The sequence below is a fragment of the Ischnura elegans genome, chromosome 8 (genome assembly GCF_921293095.1).
Source record: "Ischnura elegans chromosome 8, ioIscEleg1.1, whole genome shotgun sequence".
In the NCBI taxonomy this organism is placed as follows: domain Eukaryota; kingdom Metazoa; phylum Arthropoda; class Insecta; order Odonata; family Coenagrionidae; genus Ischnura; species Ischnura elegans.
Window position 1 is genome coordinate 81,978,810 of NC_060253.1, and position 19,729 is coordinate 81,998,538.

Below are 19,729 nucleotides of genomic sequence, written 5' to 3' on the forward strand. Positions count from 1 at the left end.
ATCGGAGGGAAGGAAGGAGGTGTAACAGGAGTGTAGGTATAGAAATCTGTTATTACCTGGTTTTGCTGACTTCATCAACGATTTCAAAATGTGTCGGTGTTTACAAAGACAGTTTGAATTAGAAGAACAGCCAAGTTTCGTATTTGGCAATCGAAAGCGAGAAAAAGATCGTATCTACTGATTGCATTCTGATTTACTAGCATGTGATGTCACTATAGAATTCATAATTACTTCTGAGGATATATGTTATGTGGTGAAAGTATTTTCGTATTTCCTTTTCCAAAGGATGTTTGTCAAAGTACTACTATAAAAATTGTAGGTAAGTCCATTAACAATATTTGGTGTACGGCTTGGTATTTCTTGGAGATAAATATATAGGAATAAGTGAGGCAAGTGAAATATTGCGTGAAAAAGAAAGTATTTAGCACGTTTCGTACGTTATGTATACAAGATACTGTTTGAGTTTTCTTTGGAAGCTGAGAAAGGCAAATTGATACAACCAATACAGCTCGTGTGGGTAAAAAAGTAAGAATGACTGATTTGCTCATAAGATGGTATGATATATCAATGAATTTGTGAGGCAAATTAGCCTTTGGAGTGTGGAAGTTTACTAATTATTGTACGTTTTGTGACTAAAGTAATGACCTCTTATCCTTTTGATAGAAAAAGATTTGGAAAGGCACCTTAAGCAAGAAAAGTCTTCTCTTCTCTGAGCGTTCTAATGTGTAGCCTTCGACGGAAAAAATTGCGACTTTATTGCCTAAGTGCTGTTCGTAGCCAAACACAGGTTATGTACTATTAAAACCTCCTAGCAAATTATCTACCATCGAAAGTAGCTGCAGAGCTATAGAATCAGTGGTGCATCTGCCATCAAAAGTAGCTTCAGAGCCATAGAATCAGTGGTGCCCATCTAGATATCTCATGTTAAAATATAAGAGTGCCAATTTGGTTACCAATACTTATCTTATTTCAGGCTTGAATGTTTTAATATGGTGAAAATAAACAATTCGATACTTATCCTGAAAAAGTTTAATTTTATTCCATACATTTGAGCCTTAATTCAAGAGAATTTGGACCCTTGTACCTGAAGACTCATGGAAAATATGGAATATATGATATCAAAGCCAGATCAATCAAATAAATATTATTTTAAGGTTCTTAAGCATTGTCTGCTAAGGGAATACATATATTTATTGAGGTTCTCAAGCATTGTCTGCTAAGGGAATGTGTGAAACAATCAGAGTCAGTTGTATTTCTTACAATATTGAGCCAGCTGGGCTACTCTTGCTTGCTATTGGGGAAAGCTGTTGTCTGTGTACATATGTATTTGCTCATGAGGATGAATTTACAGGAAATGACTGCATTCACCACCATTCCATTCATTATTTTCTATGCTTATCAGTGACCACTGAAATTTTTTCATCGATAAGCTCTTTCAAAGTACCTTGTATGATATTGAGCAAGATATGGTGGAAGTTCTTCTTATTAGTAAAATAAAACATTGCAGTATTTCCACTGATTTTTATTATAATAAAATCAGTGGAAGTATTGCAATGTCTAATTTTACTAATGACTCTATCAAAGTCTTAAGTGGGATCCTTGGTATGGTTTCTTCCTAAAATATTAACCCTTACTACTACTTGTCGACGTTTAATTAACTAATATGTTTAATAAGTCTTCAAAGGATAAGTGAAGACATATTCCTATAACAGCCAATTTACATCACATATCTGGTACACTCGTTAGTTTCTTGGGATTTCAATCCCATACGTAGCTTTTATTAATTTTTTCATGCTCCATCCATTGAACTGTCACTAATGAGTACATACGTTCAAAAAATCGATTAGGTATAACATCATCAACACTTATAATCATGCATGACTTGATATCTCATTCCATTCCTTACTGTTATAAGTGATTTACTCATTAAGGTTGACATATTTCTTAGTAACATACATGGTTATTCCATTTATTCCAGAACCATTGTCTCCCTGCCCTTGCTTGTTACTCAAAATCCTTACCTTAATCCCTGTTGTCGGCATTTCAAGCTTGATGAACACTTCACATTCATCTCCTGCATTAATTCCCTTGCCTCATTTATCTCGTCTAGCACTTCCTACTTCCTTTTCCTCTGTCAATCTTATCTATACATTCCTGTATCTATACATTCTTATCCTCCTTCTGGGTCAAAAATACCAGTTTCATAGCAAACCTTACTCCATATATCTTAACCAGACTTCTATTTGCACTTTGGTCCTGTGATTTTCCCATTAATTCTCCTCTTTTTATTTATTCCAAGGATTATCTCTGTCTCATCTGTCTCGCTGCGATCTGCATCACTAAAGATATATTTTAACATGCATAGCTGCAACGTATGTAATGAGAAACAGTCTATGTTCATGTCACATAGGCAAATTTTCTTAATAGATTTATGGAAGTGGAGTGGATGTAAGGGAAATTGCTTCTTTGATCACTTCATAAATAGAACATGGTACGGTAAAATTCTGTGAGGAAGTCATACTATTGCATTTATGATAGTGGAAGCACATACATTAATTATAAGTGAGTGATGTCAGTGTGGTGCATTCAGAGATGACTTGGTACAGCAATCAAAAGGATTACCCCAGAAGTAGGTAGTAAAAAAAATTACTTACTGTGACTACATGTAACAACATAATTCTATTGAAAACTCATATCCCAAAAGACAGTTGCAATGAAGGAGTCATCATGATGGAGTCCTTATGCTTTGCATTTGATACAAATAAATTCTTTAAATGCTGTATAAATAACTGTATCTTTGTACCGTGACGGATCCATGGAGGGGGGGGGGCTAAGGAGGGTATCCAATTTACTCCCCTTGGGTATCCACTTTACACTAGATAGAATGGTGGTTTATTTCCGACTCCCACTACAGCTGGAATTTTAACCTCACCTAGCCCACCCCCTTGTCCCTATCCTGGATCCACTACTGTCTTTGTATAATTTAGTAATCTGCTAAATATTTAAAACATGTTCAATGAAAGCTTCATATTTTGTGGGCTGAGAATAAAAGAAAATATCTATCACATATAGTATAGTATTCATAAACACCACTGAGAGTTGAAAATTAATGCTTTCATTCTGATTAGATATGTTTTTTGACAGATTTTTTATAAATTGAACCCAGAAACTTTAATATCTTTGCACCCCATCTCTTTCCCTTGAATCTTAAATACAACACAAGCCTTTGCTGTTGATTAGATATGAAGTTAGTTATGTTAGCACTTAAAACTTATTCTTACACAAGGTTTGCAAAAATAGTATTAACATAAAGAATAGATCCCCCATCCCAAGCTATGAGCCAAAAAGAGTTGCAATATTTGTTACAGATGCATATTTTTATAACAACATGCAGCCTACTTGTAAAGTATGAAAGGTTTGCTGCGTACTCAATAGAAAACCATTTCAATTGGTTTCACAATACAAATGAGAATCTTCGTTCTCGAATAATAAGCACAAACAAGGTTAATATACCACTATTTCTTGAAAAGGGACTCCACCTTGATTCAATCCATTAACAAATAGTAATTCATTATCTCCGTGTAATTTATGGCTTACACAATTAACACTTGTACATGCCAAATATTCACAGATCGAGGCGAGTATTTTTATTTTAACGACACACTGATGATTGACCATAAGATCGTCAACGATTAAAACCGAAAATATTGGCGTCATCTTCGTTTTCAAAGCTAACCATCACTTCAAAACAAACGTAAACAATTCTTTCACCACTCTCCAACTCGATTTTTTTCAATTTTGACTTTCGTCTGTTTCACTTTTCGCGATCAATTGTTGGTATGAGAATTACAGTAGCTGCGCTTTCCTCTCGTTAAAGTTCCCATCAGCCAACCGGCGGTAGGATTTGCTTTATAAAACACAACCTCTCGTTAAACTCCACGTTACCGTAATCTCCACGTCAACTTAACGTGAGGTTTAACCAGACATTATAAAACCGGCCCTAAGGGCATTAAGGTAAAACTAGAGGTGTTAACCGAAATTCATATATATGATAATGTGATCTATCAAATTCATAGCTTTTAAATGCTATTGGGATTTAAAATGGTCACTGGCGGCAGCACTGTGCTTGGTGTCATGGCGGAGAAAAGGGGATAGAGGATAGTAAACAAGGCAGTGGCGTTCTTTAAAAGTTTAACCGTGCGAACGATTTCGCATCGATACAGAAAAGCAAATAGTAATTCTGTTGCTGTATTATTTATTTCTATTTTGATACTTTGAATCGACCATCACTTTCCATTCGTTATGAATGAAAACAGTAATGGTTCGATGAGAAAGACTCCACGGAGCAACAAAATGTGCAGTGTCCCTCAGTGTGTGAATCGTGCCGGAAATGGCATATCGTTGCACAGTTTTCCACTGGACACCGTGCTTCGTAAGCAGTGGGGAATTAGTTTCCGATTTGGCAAAGGGATCCCCAAAAATGCTGTGGCGTGTAGTAAGGTTTTTTCGTTGATAAAGAGTGCCACGAAATGGGTTTGTCAGTGATTAAACCTCCGTATTTAAGGAAGAAACAACTGACAAAAGAAGAGGGAGATCTCAATTCCTCAATTGCACGAGCCCGTGTGCATGTCGAAAGGGCTATTCAAAGAATGAAGGTATTTAAAATTTTGCAGGGAAATTTGCCCTGGAATGTGGTGGGGTGCATTGACAAAATAACGGAGGTAATCTGTGCCATTGTAAATTTATCGAACCCTATAATTGGAAGAAATGGGTTTGAGACCACATAACAGCAGTAATTGTTATTTGTTTATAAATAAAATCACATTGAAGCCATATGTTTGTTCATTATTCCTTCTTTCACCCCATATTTACGTTTTATAAGTCGAAGCTCTTCTTCTCGGAGACATTTAAAGGACGAGGTAATTCACTTACGGTAAATAAAACATAGTATGGAGCATTGTTTTAAAGGTACTGAAATTTATTTTAACTTAATTTCTTTCCTCCATATGCTTGGACAGGGCAGAACCAGGACATCCTAGGAATAAAGATAATATAAAAGTGGAGGTAAATTCATGGGTAATTCATTCAATAAGATAAAAAAATCAATCAAATCTGACATTGAAGAAGGTAGGACTTAGAACGTTCATATTATATGATTTCAAATAATAATTTAGAGCCTACCTTTGAGTATAATATCATCCAGTTTCGCGTTAGCCCAATCTGGCAGGTCCTTCAGCTCGGGTAGATTGCAATTACTTGGTAAGGGTGGGAAGTGGCAGAATTTTTTAATAGGAATGGCCCGGTACATATCCTTTCCCTTCCTAGACAGCTTACCCCATTGCTGCTTCATATCAGTACACGTCAGTAATTCCAACTCTTCAACCGGCATTCTGTGATGATTGAACACGCAGGTAATGTATTGTTATCAAAATAAGTTTTTATCTAAATTTCACAAAGGCATAGCCGAAGAAAGAAAGAAGAAAAATGAAGAACTTACTTGCATAGCTGGAGACACACAGCTGCCACATGCTTGCATTTACCCGTTCCCGCTTTACAGGAGCAGGTGCCTTGTATCTCCTTCTTTCCATTTCCTCTAATCGTGATGTTAATTTCATGGGGCTGCCCGTTAATGTTCGATGTTTGCAAACACAGAGCCATTACCTCGACTAGATCTACCTCGTTTTTAAGAACACCCAACTCCACGATATGGTTTGCTTTTAAAATGGCATCTCCCTCTACAAACGGTCTTTTAAAATCTCCTACGTAAGTGAAAACATCGCTTAAATCCAACACAGAGCTACTCATCTTCTTTTCTCACCAAACAGTACAATGCGTTCTCCGTTGATCTTCGTTTTTGTTACCACATTTCTGATACCTTGCCGATCCCCCTCTCGCTAGTTCCAAATTCGACCGCCAGGTGCCACCCCCTTTGACTTTAAATCCCACCTCGCTATTACAAGCAATATGCTGCAGAATATTGGAAAAAAGTGGATCGCATTGCACTCATCACCGCGCCGCGGACATTTTTGAAACTGATTAAGATGCAACCGAAGTGGCAACAGAAAGCAGCCTTCATGAAATGTCTTGAGAAAAAATTTCCCTGTACCGGGAATGGAACCACGGACCTTTGGCTTTCTGGGCCAATGCGCAGACCACAACGCTATCTAGGTTCATTAATTCCCATGACAATTGTACCGAGGCTCATGGTACTAGACATTGAGCCCTCGCGGTGCATCAAGGATGGCAACGCGAGGGAGAAAGGACTTCCAAGAAGCCACAACCGTTTGAGAGCCTCAAACCTGCGCTAAAGCCGCGAAAAGGTGTATGTGTAATGTTTCTAATCCTGCCGCGTGAACGGCGGTGAAATACTCTTGAATTGCCATGAGGAAAAATTCCCCTGGACAGGGAATCGAACCACGGACCTTTGGCTTTCCGGGTCAATGCACAGACCACTACCAAGCATCTAGTACCATGAGCCTCGGTACTATTGCCATGGGAATTAATGAACCTGGATAGCGTATTGGTCTGCGCATTGTCCCGGAAAGCCAAAGGTCTGCAGTTCGATTCCTGGTCCAGGGGAATTTTTCCTCATAGCAATTCATGTATATTTCACCGCCGTTGACGCGGCAGGATTTGAAATACTACAGAAAGCGGCCCCTTTTGGGATGGAATGGGAACTCCTCTATAAAGTCCCCTTGGCTGCAATGATGGCGGAAATAAATACCTTTTCACACGATCATTTTCCGCTGTGGCTCCGGGGATGGGATTTACATCCCTTTTTCCGTCTTTGAGACCACAGCTGTAACCTTTATTCAGCATGTAAGAACGCACGGCCGCTAACAGCGATTATAAAGCCATGTTTGGGTTCAACCAGGGGTGGCAATAGAAAATAAACGAAAGTCAAAACAAGCTAAATTTCAATAGTTTCGTTCGCGGGAGCGAAATGTAGAAACGAAGCGAAATGGATTTAAACCCGGGGAGCTAAACTCGGGGTCGAAACGAAATCGGAGTCAAAACTACTTCGGGTCGAAACTAAACTAAAACTCTGGGACGAAGCGAAACACAGATGTATCACACCGGAGGGATCGCGTACTTCACGTTCGAACCGTTTAGTTTCGATCCACACACCGAGTACGAAGTATGGTTGAATGAAGTAGAGGTTCGGCCTACCGCCATTAGATGCACGGGGCACTTGTATTTTTACCACTAACAGGAGAATGGTGAACGAAAACTGGCCATTCTATTTAAAGCTCTTATGTTTTAACCTCTCTATACGTATGTCACACGTAATGGGTCGAAACTATTCCCTCTTATCCCCCTCAACTCAAATTCTGGAATCGAAACTTAACTATGCGCAGCGGAGTTTCGATTAATTTAGTTTTATTCCCGGGAGTAAAGTTTCGTCCCAGGTCCAAACTAAACTCCATGGCGATTTTAATTTCGTCCGGGAACGAAACTAAACACAGGCCTCGTATTTTCGTTTCCCTCCCGGTCGAAAGGAAACATTTTCGTTTCGCTTCACTTGCCATCCCTGTGTTTAACCCTTAGAGTACCGCGGAGCGCTATCGCGCTCATCCTATCTCTCGCGAAAAGTGCCAGGAGCGGGTTAGCGTTCCTCCTGCAATGTCACTCTTAAGCCTGAATCACACGATCATTTTTTTTCGTCGCGAAAGTGATCACTATCGAGATCACTTTTCCCGTCGCGAAAAGCGATCGCTCTAGTGATCATTTTTCTGAATCACACTGTCACTCCCGCCGTCGCTTTTCACATCATTTCCAATATCACAGCTCGTTGTCATAGGACCCACATCACGAAAATATATAGCGTGTTTGTTTATTTATGTCTTTCCCACAATTGTCAAACGCTGCGCTGCAATCGCTCCATACGGTCATGCGTTCCGATTGGCTGATATGGGGTTTTAGGGACGGTTTTAGCGACGGATAAAGCGACCGGACGAGTGATGAAAAATAGCGATGGGAATCCTCATCGCGATCGCGAAAAACAATTGCCGCCGACGATCATTTTGCGCAGTGATCGCGATAGTGATCACTTTCGCGGCGAAAAAAAATGATCGTGTGATTCAGGCTTTAGATGCTGATAGTTCACTAATCATTCAGTAGTTGATATTCATTTTATTTTGACAAACTATTTTCTTTAAAGCATAAAAATTAACTGATATTACAAAAGTTCGTCCAATGATACATTCAATTGGTGAAACCACATATGATAAAGATTTCATAAAGTTTTTGAATATATACCTTCAGTTGTTTTTGAGGCCTAATTATTTTTTCCTTATTTACTGTAAAATCAGCAACAATGCCTCGGCACTTTTAGCATAGTACCAAAAACATTGGTTGGCACTCTAAGGGTCAACAGAATGGCAGTTTCAAATACGCAACCTGACGGAAGAGGCGTTGGAAAAATGGACGGAGAACCTCGTGATTCAGAAATGATGTTTATTTTATTTATTTATTTATTTATTTATCACATCCCCCGTAAACAGCACATAATGGCCTTTTACAACGAGGGTTTCGAATTTTAACAAAGTACAACACAAACATCCATGCCCTGGATAGGGATCACCTACCCAGGCGGGATTCGAACCCACGACCTACGTTTTGGCAGGCGAGGACTTTACCCCACCGCCACCGAGGCCGGCAATGTGTCGAGCGATCACTTTTTTCGTCCATTAAATCTGTCGATGGAGACATCACTCTTATTAATTACCTGTGCTTTTTAACTCATTCTGAGCTTTCCTCTGCATTTCTTCCCACACTCTAGTCCTTCTATGATTATTTCCATCAGGCCATCACACCTCATTGTATGGCCAACTGATATTTCTCGTCTTCTCCTGAGGTTCTTTTCTCTTTTCTGCTACTCCTTTTAGCATTTTCTCATTGCTAACTCCATCATTCTATGTTATATTCACCATTCTTCGGTAGCTGCACATTACATTTCGAATGCTACCACTCTTGATTTCTATGCTGCTGTAAACGTCCAATCCCCGCTCCCTTACAGAAACATGGTCCGAATGTAGCATCTGGTGAATTTTTCCTTTCTTGTACGCTTGAATTCTCAGCTGTAAGTGGATTATTTTTTTGTAGAAATCCCTCTTCGCTTGGGATATGGTACTGATCGATTTATACATTGTTGAAAAAAGTAAATTTAACGCTAAAGGTTACTTCCCAGCTTCTTAAACAAATAAGCATAAAGTAAACTTTAAAAAACTTTTTTTCGCAACTGCAATATAATAAATCCAAAATTAAAGCTTAAGAAATCTTTAACTTAAAAAGTTATTAGACTTAAATAACAATTTAATTTCAAAATTTGTATCGGCTGATTACGTTGTTCCGTTTTCTTCTCAGGGTATCTAGGAGTCTTCCCTTTTTTCCCACTCTGCTAAGCCTTCCTCATTACGCACTCAGTAGATTCATTTTAACATCATCAATCTTCTGAAGCACCTCATTTTGGATGGTTATACTCGTGACTTCTCTGCTGCTCCGAACACCATTATGATCCATACGACGGAAGGAATATCGTATTCAGTAAACTTTTCTCTCGCGAATTTAAAATTAAAATATGGGATTATTACGGAGGCTTCCGCGGTGATTAAATTGATGGTTGGTTTTCGGGTTAATCCCTTGTCGACTAATTATTGGCGGACGACAGTTTCGGGCGCGTTGCAGCTCTCGTCTCTCTCCGTGTATTCGGACCCGAAGACGGGAGCAGTAAAGCGCCCGAAACTGTCGTCCGCCAGAAGTGAGTCGACGTGGAAATAACCCGGGAACTAATCATAAAAAATATGGGAGTTGCCGCCCGCCTTCAATAAGTTTGTGATGTCTTTTATTCATTCGTCCCGAAAAGAATGCGAATGATATGTTTCCTCAATAGCTTGACAGATGGCGCTTTTCATATCATTAAATTAGTGCCGCGAATCTAATTAGTATATATTTATAACACTTTTTACGTTCAATTAACTCCTTACTTCCATCAATTCATTATTTTCTTAATAACGACACCGCAAGGTATACGTGTTCGAGTCCACTGATAATGAATGTTGGCATGTGATTTTACAGACGACATGTGTGTCTTAATGAAAACACCTTTCGTAACAATCCCCTATTTTATATCTCCATATTTCTATGCACTAAACAATCCTTGGAAATGATAATCTATCAGTGTATATTTCTCGGGAATAGTAAATAATAAATTCCCAGAAAATATGCCTTTCTTGGTAAAAATTTAGGGCTAAAAATGAAAAAATATCAAAACAACGTTACATATGGAAAAAACTTTTTTTATTCGTCATTTTAAAACGTCCACGAGGAATGAGTTTTTTCCCAGTGCTAATTTGTGGAGGACGTACCCTCGGAGTCTCTTGCGGCTCCCAACAGCATTCGCATAAAAGCCATGGTGCACTCGAAACATGTTTTGTCGAATCTAGCCGTTTTCATTCGTATTTTATTATGTCAATTATTTAATCTCTATTTCACCGGATTCCATACGCTCACCGCGCATATTAAGCATTTAGATCATTAATTCGAATGACATAGCTGATGACGTAGTAATTTCAGAATCATCAACTTATTCTCGCCTTCCGCGTTTTTCTAAGAAGCATATCCCATTAAAAGAGTATTTTCGTGTGCGAGGTATTGTCATGAAATTTATTGGAGCAGGTGGTTTGAGGTTTCAAACTGTCTACTTGAAAAAATGCACATAAATTTTAGCCGAGTTAATTTTTATTCGATGTTTTAATTTGCATTATTTTCGCAAAAATAATATTAAGCCCGGCGATTGGTTCTTCGCATCGTGACGTCAACGTGCACGCAACTTAAGCAAACAAGCTAAAATCACCACTATTACAAAAGAGGATCCTCAAGTCGGCCTGAAACTGCGTTTTCACCCACCGCGCATTTAAAAGGATTTACAGAAGTCGCCACTCGCTCGGAATAATTTGTCGCTGACGGACAAATTATTCCGAGTTTCACGGGGAAGTAAGATATAATTAGGGATGTTAACCGAAATTTGCATTCATGATGATGCGATTTATCAAATTCATAACTCTTCAATGCTATTCCTCCTGATTTCAAGCATTATAATGCGAAATATTGGAAAAAAGTTGATCGCATTGCACTCATCACCGCGCCGCGGACATTTTTGGAAGCCGATTAAAATGCGGCCGAAGTGGCAACAGAAATCACCCTTTAATGGAATAGAATTGGGCCTCATCTACGCAGTCCACTCTGTTAATACAATTCTCTAACATTGAAATTCACAGCAGCGCAAATGCGATGACGTTAAATGATAGATATCTATGTCTTCGAATCCCTTCGAGCAGCAATTGTCCACTTTCATCTCAATAAGGGGTTGATAGGCACGCTTACGAAATACTCTTACTGAAACACCTCGGAACAAAACAGACTATCCCCAGGTTTTCTTGGTTTCGTTGGGTTGGTTGACAAAATTCTCCTCCAAAAAATAATTTCAAACTAAATGTTCCATTACTCCTAGGATAGCGATCTCTAAACTATTGCCCGCGGGCCACATCCGGCCCAACTTATTATTTCATCCGGCCCTCCAAACAAATTTCTTTGTGCATACTTACAATTCTGACAATTGGATCATCTAATCTGGAACCTGATTTTAAGGAAATTTTGAAATCAAAGCAACAGTATCATTCGTCAAACTAATTTTGTGGCATGAAACTAAAGGCAGGAATCTATTTACTTCACACTGATTTTTACTCTATTTTTATACTGTTTATACTCTAATTATTGAGGAAATTAAGTTAAGGGCTCTGATTTGTTTTTTTAAATATTACTTCGGCCTGCATAATAGTGGGAAATCGATAATGTGACCCTTACATTAAACAGTTTGGAGATCCCTGTCCTAGAAAGTTTAATCAAATAGTCCCTATCAATGTTTTCTATTTGAAGCATGAACGGCGGTGAAATTCGTATTAATTGTCACTAGAAAAAAATCGCCTTGGAGCGGTAATCGAACCACTGGCTATCGTTTAGTGAGCACGTTTACCGCCAAGTGCGACGATCCTATGTCTCATTTTCTTCTAGTTAAAGAAAGTTTATTTTTATTGTACTATGTTGATAATTTTCCACGAAAAATGGGAAAAAATAATAAGAAAATTAAGAAAAAGAATCAAAATATCGAAAAAATAGAATGAAAAGTCATGGAAACAAAAAAATATAAATGAAATTAGGAATATTGCTTTTTTCAAAACAAAATAGGTATATATAAAAATTCCGGTATAAAAAATATATAGTTATGTGTGGAGTAATTGCAAATTCTTACTTTTTTCATTGTGTATTAATGAATATTTCAATAAAATGTAATCCATTGTGTAGTATTTCAGTTTCTGCTTACGCAAGCATACACTACACTCACAAAATAAATAAATTGTCAAAAACATTGTATTGTAAACCTGCTGGTTATGGTAATTATGGTTTACCAGTTTAAATACGGATTTTGGTAAATATGGTTTATGAAATGTGAAAGGAGTTAGCGCTAGCATGGGATTCACCTTTGCGCAGTGACTTCTAGGAAGCCGATATTCCCTTGCATTTTTTGATGAATCGCAAGGGCCTAACATCAAGTACCGTTGAACCTCTCTAATATAGCCTTGGGAATAGGGTAGTTTCCTTCATCAAAGAAAACGAAACGAATTGATTGCGATTCGTTACCCACCATTTGTATATTCATAATGTACAAATTATTTGGTTTTAGATATCCCAGTTTAGACGAATGTTAATGGTTAATTTTAACCTCACTTGAAAAGGGCCAGATTGGCGCCCACGCGATGCCACTCCACGGGACGTCACAGGACCTAGATGCTATACTAGTAGTCAGGAGTTTTACATCGTCAGAGATTACCTATGCATGCATGAGGCACAGAGCTCAGGGAAACATCTCTTAATAATCACCTATTAAAATTGCCTATGGTCGGAAAGTTTCCTTTGTTTGATAGGGTATTTAAAATCCTTATTTAAGCCAAGCGCTACCTGCTAGCAGTCTGCATCGTAGCGGCCTCGCACCAAGGTGGCCTCACACGGCGGCAGCCAGAACCAGAACGACGTCACACGGGATTTCTCCTGCATTCATACTTAGCCGTCGCGTTTTCGCGCGCTTGAAAATGTTCACTTTTCATTGAATCGCGAAAAATAGATATCGTTATATAAAATCTAAAAGCATGAAATACGAACTCAAGGAGTGATAATCTTTCGATTTAGGCAATTAAAAAATAGGAAACCACCCTATTAAAGAGTCTCGACCGCATAGTGGTCTGTGGAGTGGCCCAGAAAGCAAAGTTCTGTGGTTTGACTCCCGGGCCAGGAGAATTTCTTCTCGCTCCAATAAATATGAAGTCCAAATTTATAATATAATCATTCGATGATTCCAAAGAGAACTGAAAATCGCTGGTTACCAAGCAAAAAAAAATAAGTAAACAAACGCTTAAGTGCAAACTCCGTCTTGTGAGTACAATCTGACTTCACATATCGAAAAACATGGTGGTCGCGTGTTTCAATGCGATTGCAATTTCGTAGTTTTTAATATTTAATAATAAATTAGCGATACCTTCGATGAAAGTAGACTTTAAAATATGGCAGTTTTGTCTGGTGCAGATTTGTTTGTGGAGCAGTTACCCAAAATTGAGCAAATGCGGTACCAACTCTGTAATCCGGCCTTGCAGAAATCCTATACGTCCAGTAATCTGGCGTGCAGGGCTGGCGACCTCCCTTCGGCTAAAATAATTTCGTCAGTTTAAAATTAAAGATTGTTTCAATAAATATTAAGTATTTATTTTATCATTATGTATGTTGGTTGGTGTTCTTTGCGGAGTCAAGGAAGTGTCGAGGGTTTATTTTGCGTTTATCGACCATAAACATCATTATTAATATCTACCTTTACTCACACCCTATGCAGTGGGGAGAGTGGGCGTCATTATATGCATTCAATAGCCAAATAATACCTTAAAAAGTTTTTTGCGCACTGTGTTTGTTTCCTGTTCGTTTCCAATAATCCGGCTATGCCACGGCTACATGAGTGTCGAAGTACCGACATCGCACTGTACTCTATTTGCTCCGGGAGCGGAATCGAATCGGTAACTCAATCTATTGATTAGAAATGCAGGATCCAAAAATTATAAATTAATGTAAATAATATGATAAAACTTAAATATATTTTTATTGTTACCCCAAAAGAACAATCTATCTAGTAAAAATAAACTATGGACTAAACATATTTCGAAAAAAGAATTCAAAGTATAGTTCCGTTCAAACGGATCCGTTGCCAAACCTGGATTATAGTAGCCGCATTTCGCGGATTTTCGGCATCCGATGCCGTCTTCGCGGATTTCGGGTGGAGGGCTGGAGGGAGAGGGGGGCTATTGGTGGTGGGGTGGGGGAAAAGAGAGGAGAGGGCGACGACCGGCACGCCATTGATCGGAGACCCCGCGAACTACGGCTTGGGGGGAGGGGAGATAGGATGAGATGAAAGTGGGTGTAGTATATCTACAGACTGCCGTCGTCGCACATATTACTTTGCGATCGAGTTGGAATGCAAATTTGTATCTAAATACAGAAATGTGACTCAGAAAAGATAGTCACAGCATGCATTCTTCACTAAATTCTGTGCAGTTTATGACTATTTGAAAATGCATATCAATATTTTTATTACAACTCTGCCGAAACATGTACTCGTTATTGAAGGAGTTTTTTTGAAAATGATGATGGAAAAATTTTAAACAAAATTCGAAATTTGAACCGATGGATCAATTAATCGAAAAAATCGATGGTTATTTTCTTTTAATACAGCTTTTAGAAAAACACGTTTATAATACGTTCGAAGAGCACTAAAAATTCACATTTGAGGTGTAGAAAAAAATCCAATAAATATACTCAAATTTAATAATTAGATAATCAGTAGGACAAATTTACAGATAAACGCAGATATGTAACTTTTGGAATCATTCGGTCACTAATTTTTTTTAGAAAGACCAACTGATCTCGATGCTTTCTTGAATATCGAGGGAGTGCTTTCCAAATTTACCGGCATTTTAAAAAAAGTCTTACGCAAAGGACGGATGACGTTATCATATGCCGGTAGTGACACAACAGATCAAACGAAATAATCAAGATCGAAGTCGAAAAATCGAATTATGATAGAAACTCGAAGATCAATGATTGATCTCAATTTCCTCGAACTTAGGCATTTAACATAAGATTTTCGATTCCAATCGAAATCAAGTTTTCTATCACTATGCAGGAAGTGCCGTTTTCGTTAGCTTTCAACTCAGAAACAATGAAATATTTATGTCTTATCCCCATACTCATATATTTCGATCGACCAAGATTACGGCACATAAATTGTTTTCATACCTTGAAAATGGCATTACCAATGCATTGAAAGTGACGTTGAATGCTGAAACCGAGGTCAGTCTAAATAAAAGAGTGGGGAACTAAGACTAAGAAGGGAAGTGATTTCACTATGTTAAATATTAACATTTCCACAGAATTAAGCCGGAGACTCTATCTTTTATACTCAGAAATAATTGATTCAATCGCCGTCATAATTAAGAACTTCTAAGATGCGCCGCTGAGCTACACATGCTTTAAGATTTGATCACTTAAATAACTTTACTGATTAAAATAGCAGTGATAAATTTTGTGAAATGTGAACGCTATTGAACTTTGTACATATTGTTTCGGAGCGTCATACAGTTTCGTTCTTGGTTGGGTGTAACCATCATGATCACATCGTATACATTATTCCCTAAACTGCCAATTAAGACACTTTATATGAAACAAATGGTATTTATCCCGTTTTTTTAAATTTTATCGCGAGATTTGCGATTCTCTTGGACACAATGTAAGTTGGGGATACATTATATCCAGGTTTCTGTGAAGAAGTGCTGTTTATCACTCGAGGGAAGAGTTAAATGGAGCGAAGCGTATTAAAAAAACGTGAAGAAAATGCATGAAAAAAATTAAAGGGAAACCCTTCGAAAACCCTTGCTGAGGCTTAATACTAAAGTTCCGCAGTTTCGCAAGGCATTGCGAGCAAGAAATATGAGGCTTGGCATGAAATTAATTGTATACGAACTTGTGAATGTGTAGCACTGTGAATAGTTGATCAGCACATTAGAGGAAAACGAACTTGGAGGTTTGGAAATCGGGATTTTATGTTGGATGAAGAAATAAAGAATGAATCGGTAAAGAAATCAAAATAAAATATCTTCTTATTTCATGCTGGTGCATTGGAGTCGTAAAGGGTGTTCTGGGAAGGCTACTCCGAACCAGCGGCGTTACCACAGATACATACACATACGTGGTGTCAGGGCGGCGTCCTGTGTGAGGTGGAAGACACGGAAGCCGGATACCTAATACTGAACATGAGGATGGAGCCATAGAAGAAAGAGCACAATAATAAGGGCGGAGTCTTACTGGGGCATCGCCGCTCGGAGGGATGGGGTAACCAGCCCCTTCGGCGGACCTCCCCGGTGCGCGGCCCTTCACCTCGAAGAGTGGAAGGGCGATGGAGAAGACTTTGAACGAAAGAAAATGAATGAATGAATGAATGAAAATGAAATAATGATGATGATATTGATGAATAAAACTAGGTGGTGACGGAAATATTTATATACCTTTTAAGAAAACCGCCCTTAGAATAATAATAATAACATACACATAGAAGTATCTACCTGTGGGTGTAACTAGGAATATGCTTTGGGGAGGGGGATGGGAGTGCCTGGGCGGGCGACCCCCCCCCCCTGCCAAGCAACGGTGAGTCCAGGAAAGTTTTGAAAAATGGCATTCATGGAAATGCATTTTACATCATTTTGGCATTTAAAATTTAACTTTAAGCAGATTCAGTTATTATAAATTTAATCTAGACAATCTAGGTTTAGATATTTTTTTTCCAAGAGGCTTTAGGGGGATCTATAACCTTATCCCCAATAGTCACGTCACTTCTTCGAACTGAAGTACGTGAATTTGGACTAATTATCAGAGAAATTGAATAATTACCATCGATATGTTGATATAAATTACCGCGATATGGGAAATCATACTTAGCGCACGATGCTAACGGAGTGATAGAGTCACGCTTCACGAATCCAGTGCGGTAACAGCCGATTTACGTCGAGAAAAGAAGAAAGACAGATGGCTGTAAATATATGTTTGTGGCTCTTTGTTTGCGGTGCTTCTGAATGATGTGGTGTCTGGTATGGAGAGATGAGACTTCCTTGCTCAATACGATTGATGTTATTATCGCTATGTATACTAGCGCGTTTTTTTTTATAAATAAATTGCGAAAGCACTTGTATTGTCCGCATATCACAACTGAGTCTTAAGTTCGATTGCGATTCGTATATCATTGAGTCACTTTCAAGCGGCAATTCCGCAGATATGAAGACAATTAAAATGCGGGGGCGGGGGCGGTATGGGGCTGTTGATTTGGAAAAATCACTTCCTCAGAAAGATCGACTTCGATTCTATCTGCACTGCCTACCTTAATACCCTCCAATCACTACCTCTGCGGTGCGCCACGATGAACATGCTTTTCCATGTTGAGGTTGTTTATCGCAATAAATCAACGATAATGAATAGGGATGGTCGGATCGGATACCTCGGATCCAAATATCCGCAGATATTGCCCTTCGTCGGATTCATCGGATCCAAAGTTGCGGAAGACATCGGATCTGGATCCGAAATTTTAAATAATAGCTTCAGTGAATGTAACTCTCCATAAGGGTTGAAAGAGTTCCGATTCTCTCTTCGAATGCGCCGTCCCATACGATTCTTGTCCTATACTCACGAACTGTTTTGTTTGAAAGGTCTCGCAGAGGTTATGTAGGAGAATTTCAGCCGTGGAAAATGAAAAAGTCAAAATACGACTGGCACATAGTGCGACTCTTCCCAAGAGATTGAACAATCATCGGGGGAATCTCAGCGTCAGGAATTTGAAAATGCATTTGGATCCGAAAATATCCGATCCGAAAGATCCGGCTCCGAAAATCAAGGATCAGATCCGAATCCGGATCCGAAAAAAATCCTGGATCCGTCCATCCCTAATAATAAATAGTTCATCCAATTTTAGTCTTAATTCGACTGTTCTGGTGTTTCATTGAAAGTAAAAAAATCATTGTAAAATGTAGTTTACAACACGGCATACGATTAAAAAAAAGACATCAGGCGTCGTAAGAAAAATATTTAAGCCAATAATATGTGAGTTTAAGTAAAAAACAAGCGCATCAATGTTTTTTTTTTGTAAGTCCGGGCTTCGCTCTCCGAGTGTGGCGCTGTGCTCACGATTTGGACTGCTTGTGGCATCATATGCTAACCAGCCATACTACCATACTACTACAGCCAAATATCCACAGGGAGGAATGAAGCGTATCAATGATTAATTTTGCTCTTCGTTAACACTTCATTGCTCTGAACTACGGATTTATTAACAGAATATGGCATTTTATAATTAATAAAATATAACTAGTAATAAATGAAGGTATCACTAATGCGTGTAAGTTCGATAGCGATTCGTATATCATTGAGTCGCTTTCAAGCGGCGATGAAGACAATGCAGTGCTAGTTTGGGTGTAGGGGAGTTGCACAGTCCCCTCTTCTATCCTCCTATCACTCACTACCTCTGAGGCGCCACGATAACATGCTTTTCCTTGTTGCGGTTGTTTATTACAATGAAATCAACCTTAATTATCAATTTATTCCATTTCAGCCCAAACCCGACTGTTCTAGTGTTTGTTTTACAGTAAAAATCATTTGTAAATGTGGTTTATCGGCAAGGCATATAACTAAAAACGGCATCAGCCGTCTTAACACGTTGCGTACCGGGGGGTATTTTCATGCAGGGGAACGTCTACCCTGGGTAGAAGTGTTGAGGTTAAAAGTATGTGTCGATTTGGGCGAACTGCCTTTGGTTTAAACAGGGTTAAAAAGCTTATGCTTAAAATATAACTTGACCCAATCAAACCTGACGATACGCCTGTTTATAATAAGTAACGAGCAACAACTGATAACGTATTTCCAAATACCTATAGTATGCTTAAAATATATGCAACATTAGTTGACGCGCCTGAATGACGAGAATTTTTGACATCCGTCCATAAAGCTCGGGAAAAAATGACGAAAATTCTCGCCATCCGTACACGACGTGAAGAGAACTATTAAGTAAAAAGCATTTATGAGTTTAATAAAAAAACAAGCGTATCATTGATTAATTTCGCTCTTCGTTAACGCTTCATAGCTCTAATATACGGATTTATTGACAGAAAATAGTATTTTTTGATTTATGAAATATAACTGAAATGAATGAAGGCATCGCCATTGCGTCTAAGATATATTGCGTCATCACCATTCGATAGCGATTCGTATATCATTGAATCGATTTCAAGCGGCAATGAAAATAAGGCGGGGCCTGTCTTAGGTGTGGGGGAGTTCAATTGGAAATCTGCTTCCTCTGAAGGATCTAGGCTGATTCTATCAGCACTGACCACTCTATTATTCTCCAAACATTTCATCAACGTCCCCATGATAAGCATACTTCTATCGCGGCACTCTTGGCTGCAAGCATGAACTTTGCTTTATAAGCACTCGACACATGAACAAGATGAGACCTTATTCAGACCATGTTACCTCAACAAGATACGGCAGCTGAAATTATCCGTTACAAACACTTGAGTTCATAGAATAATTACAT

General features: G+C 38.6%; 2 protein-coding genes across 2 annotated transcripts in view; one reads left to right on the top strand and one right to left on the bottom strand.

Moving 5' to 3' along the window:
- LOC124163280 (transmembrane protein 198) overlaps positions 1 to 19,729 on the top strand; it is a 190,101-nt gene that overhangs the window by 34,143 nt on the left and 136,229 nt on the right. The gene's annotated exons all lie outside the window — the stretch shown is intronic.
- On the bottom strand, positions 4,958 to 5,840 carry LOC124163281. The gene is made up of 3 exons (XM_046540077.1): positions 5,498 to 5,840; positions 5,182 to 5,390; positions 4,958 to 5,035 (listed from the first exon to the last, which is right to left on the bottom strand). Exons 1-3 carry the CDS (start codon positions 5,803 to 5,805, stop codon positions 4,989 to 4,991), a joined length of 564 nt encoding a protein of 187 aa, XP_046396033.1. The 5' UTR covers positions 5,806 to 5,840; the 3' UTR covers positions 4,958 to 4,988.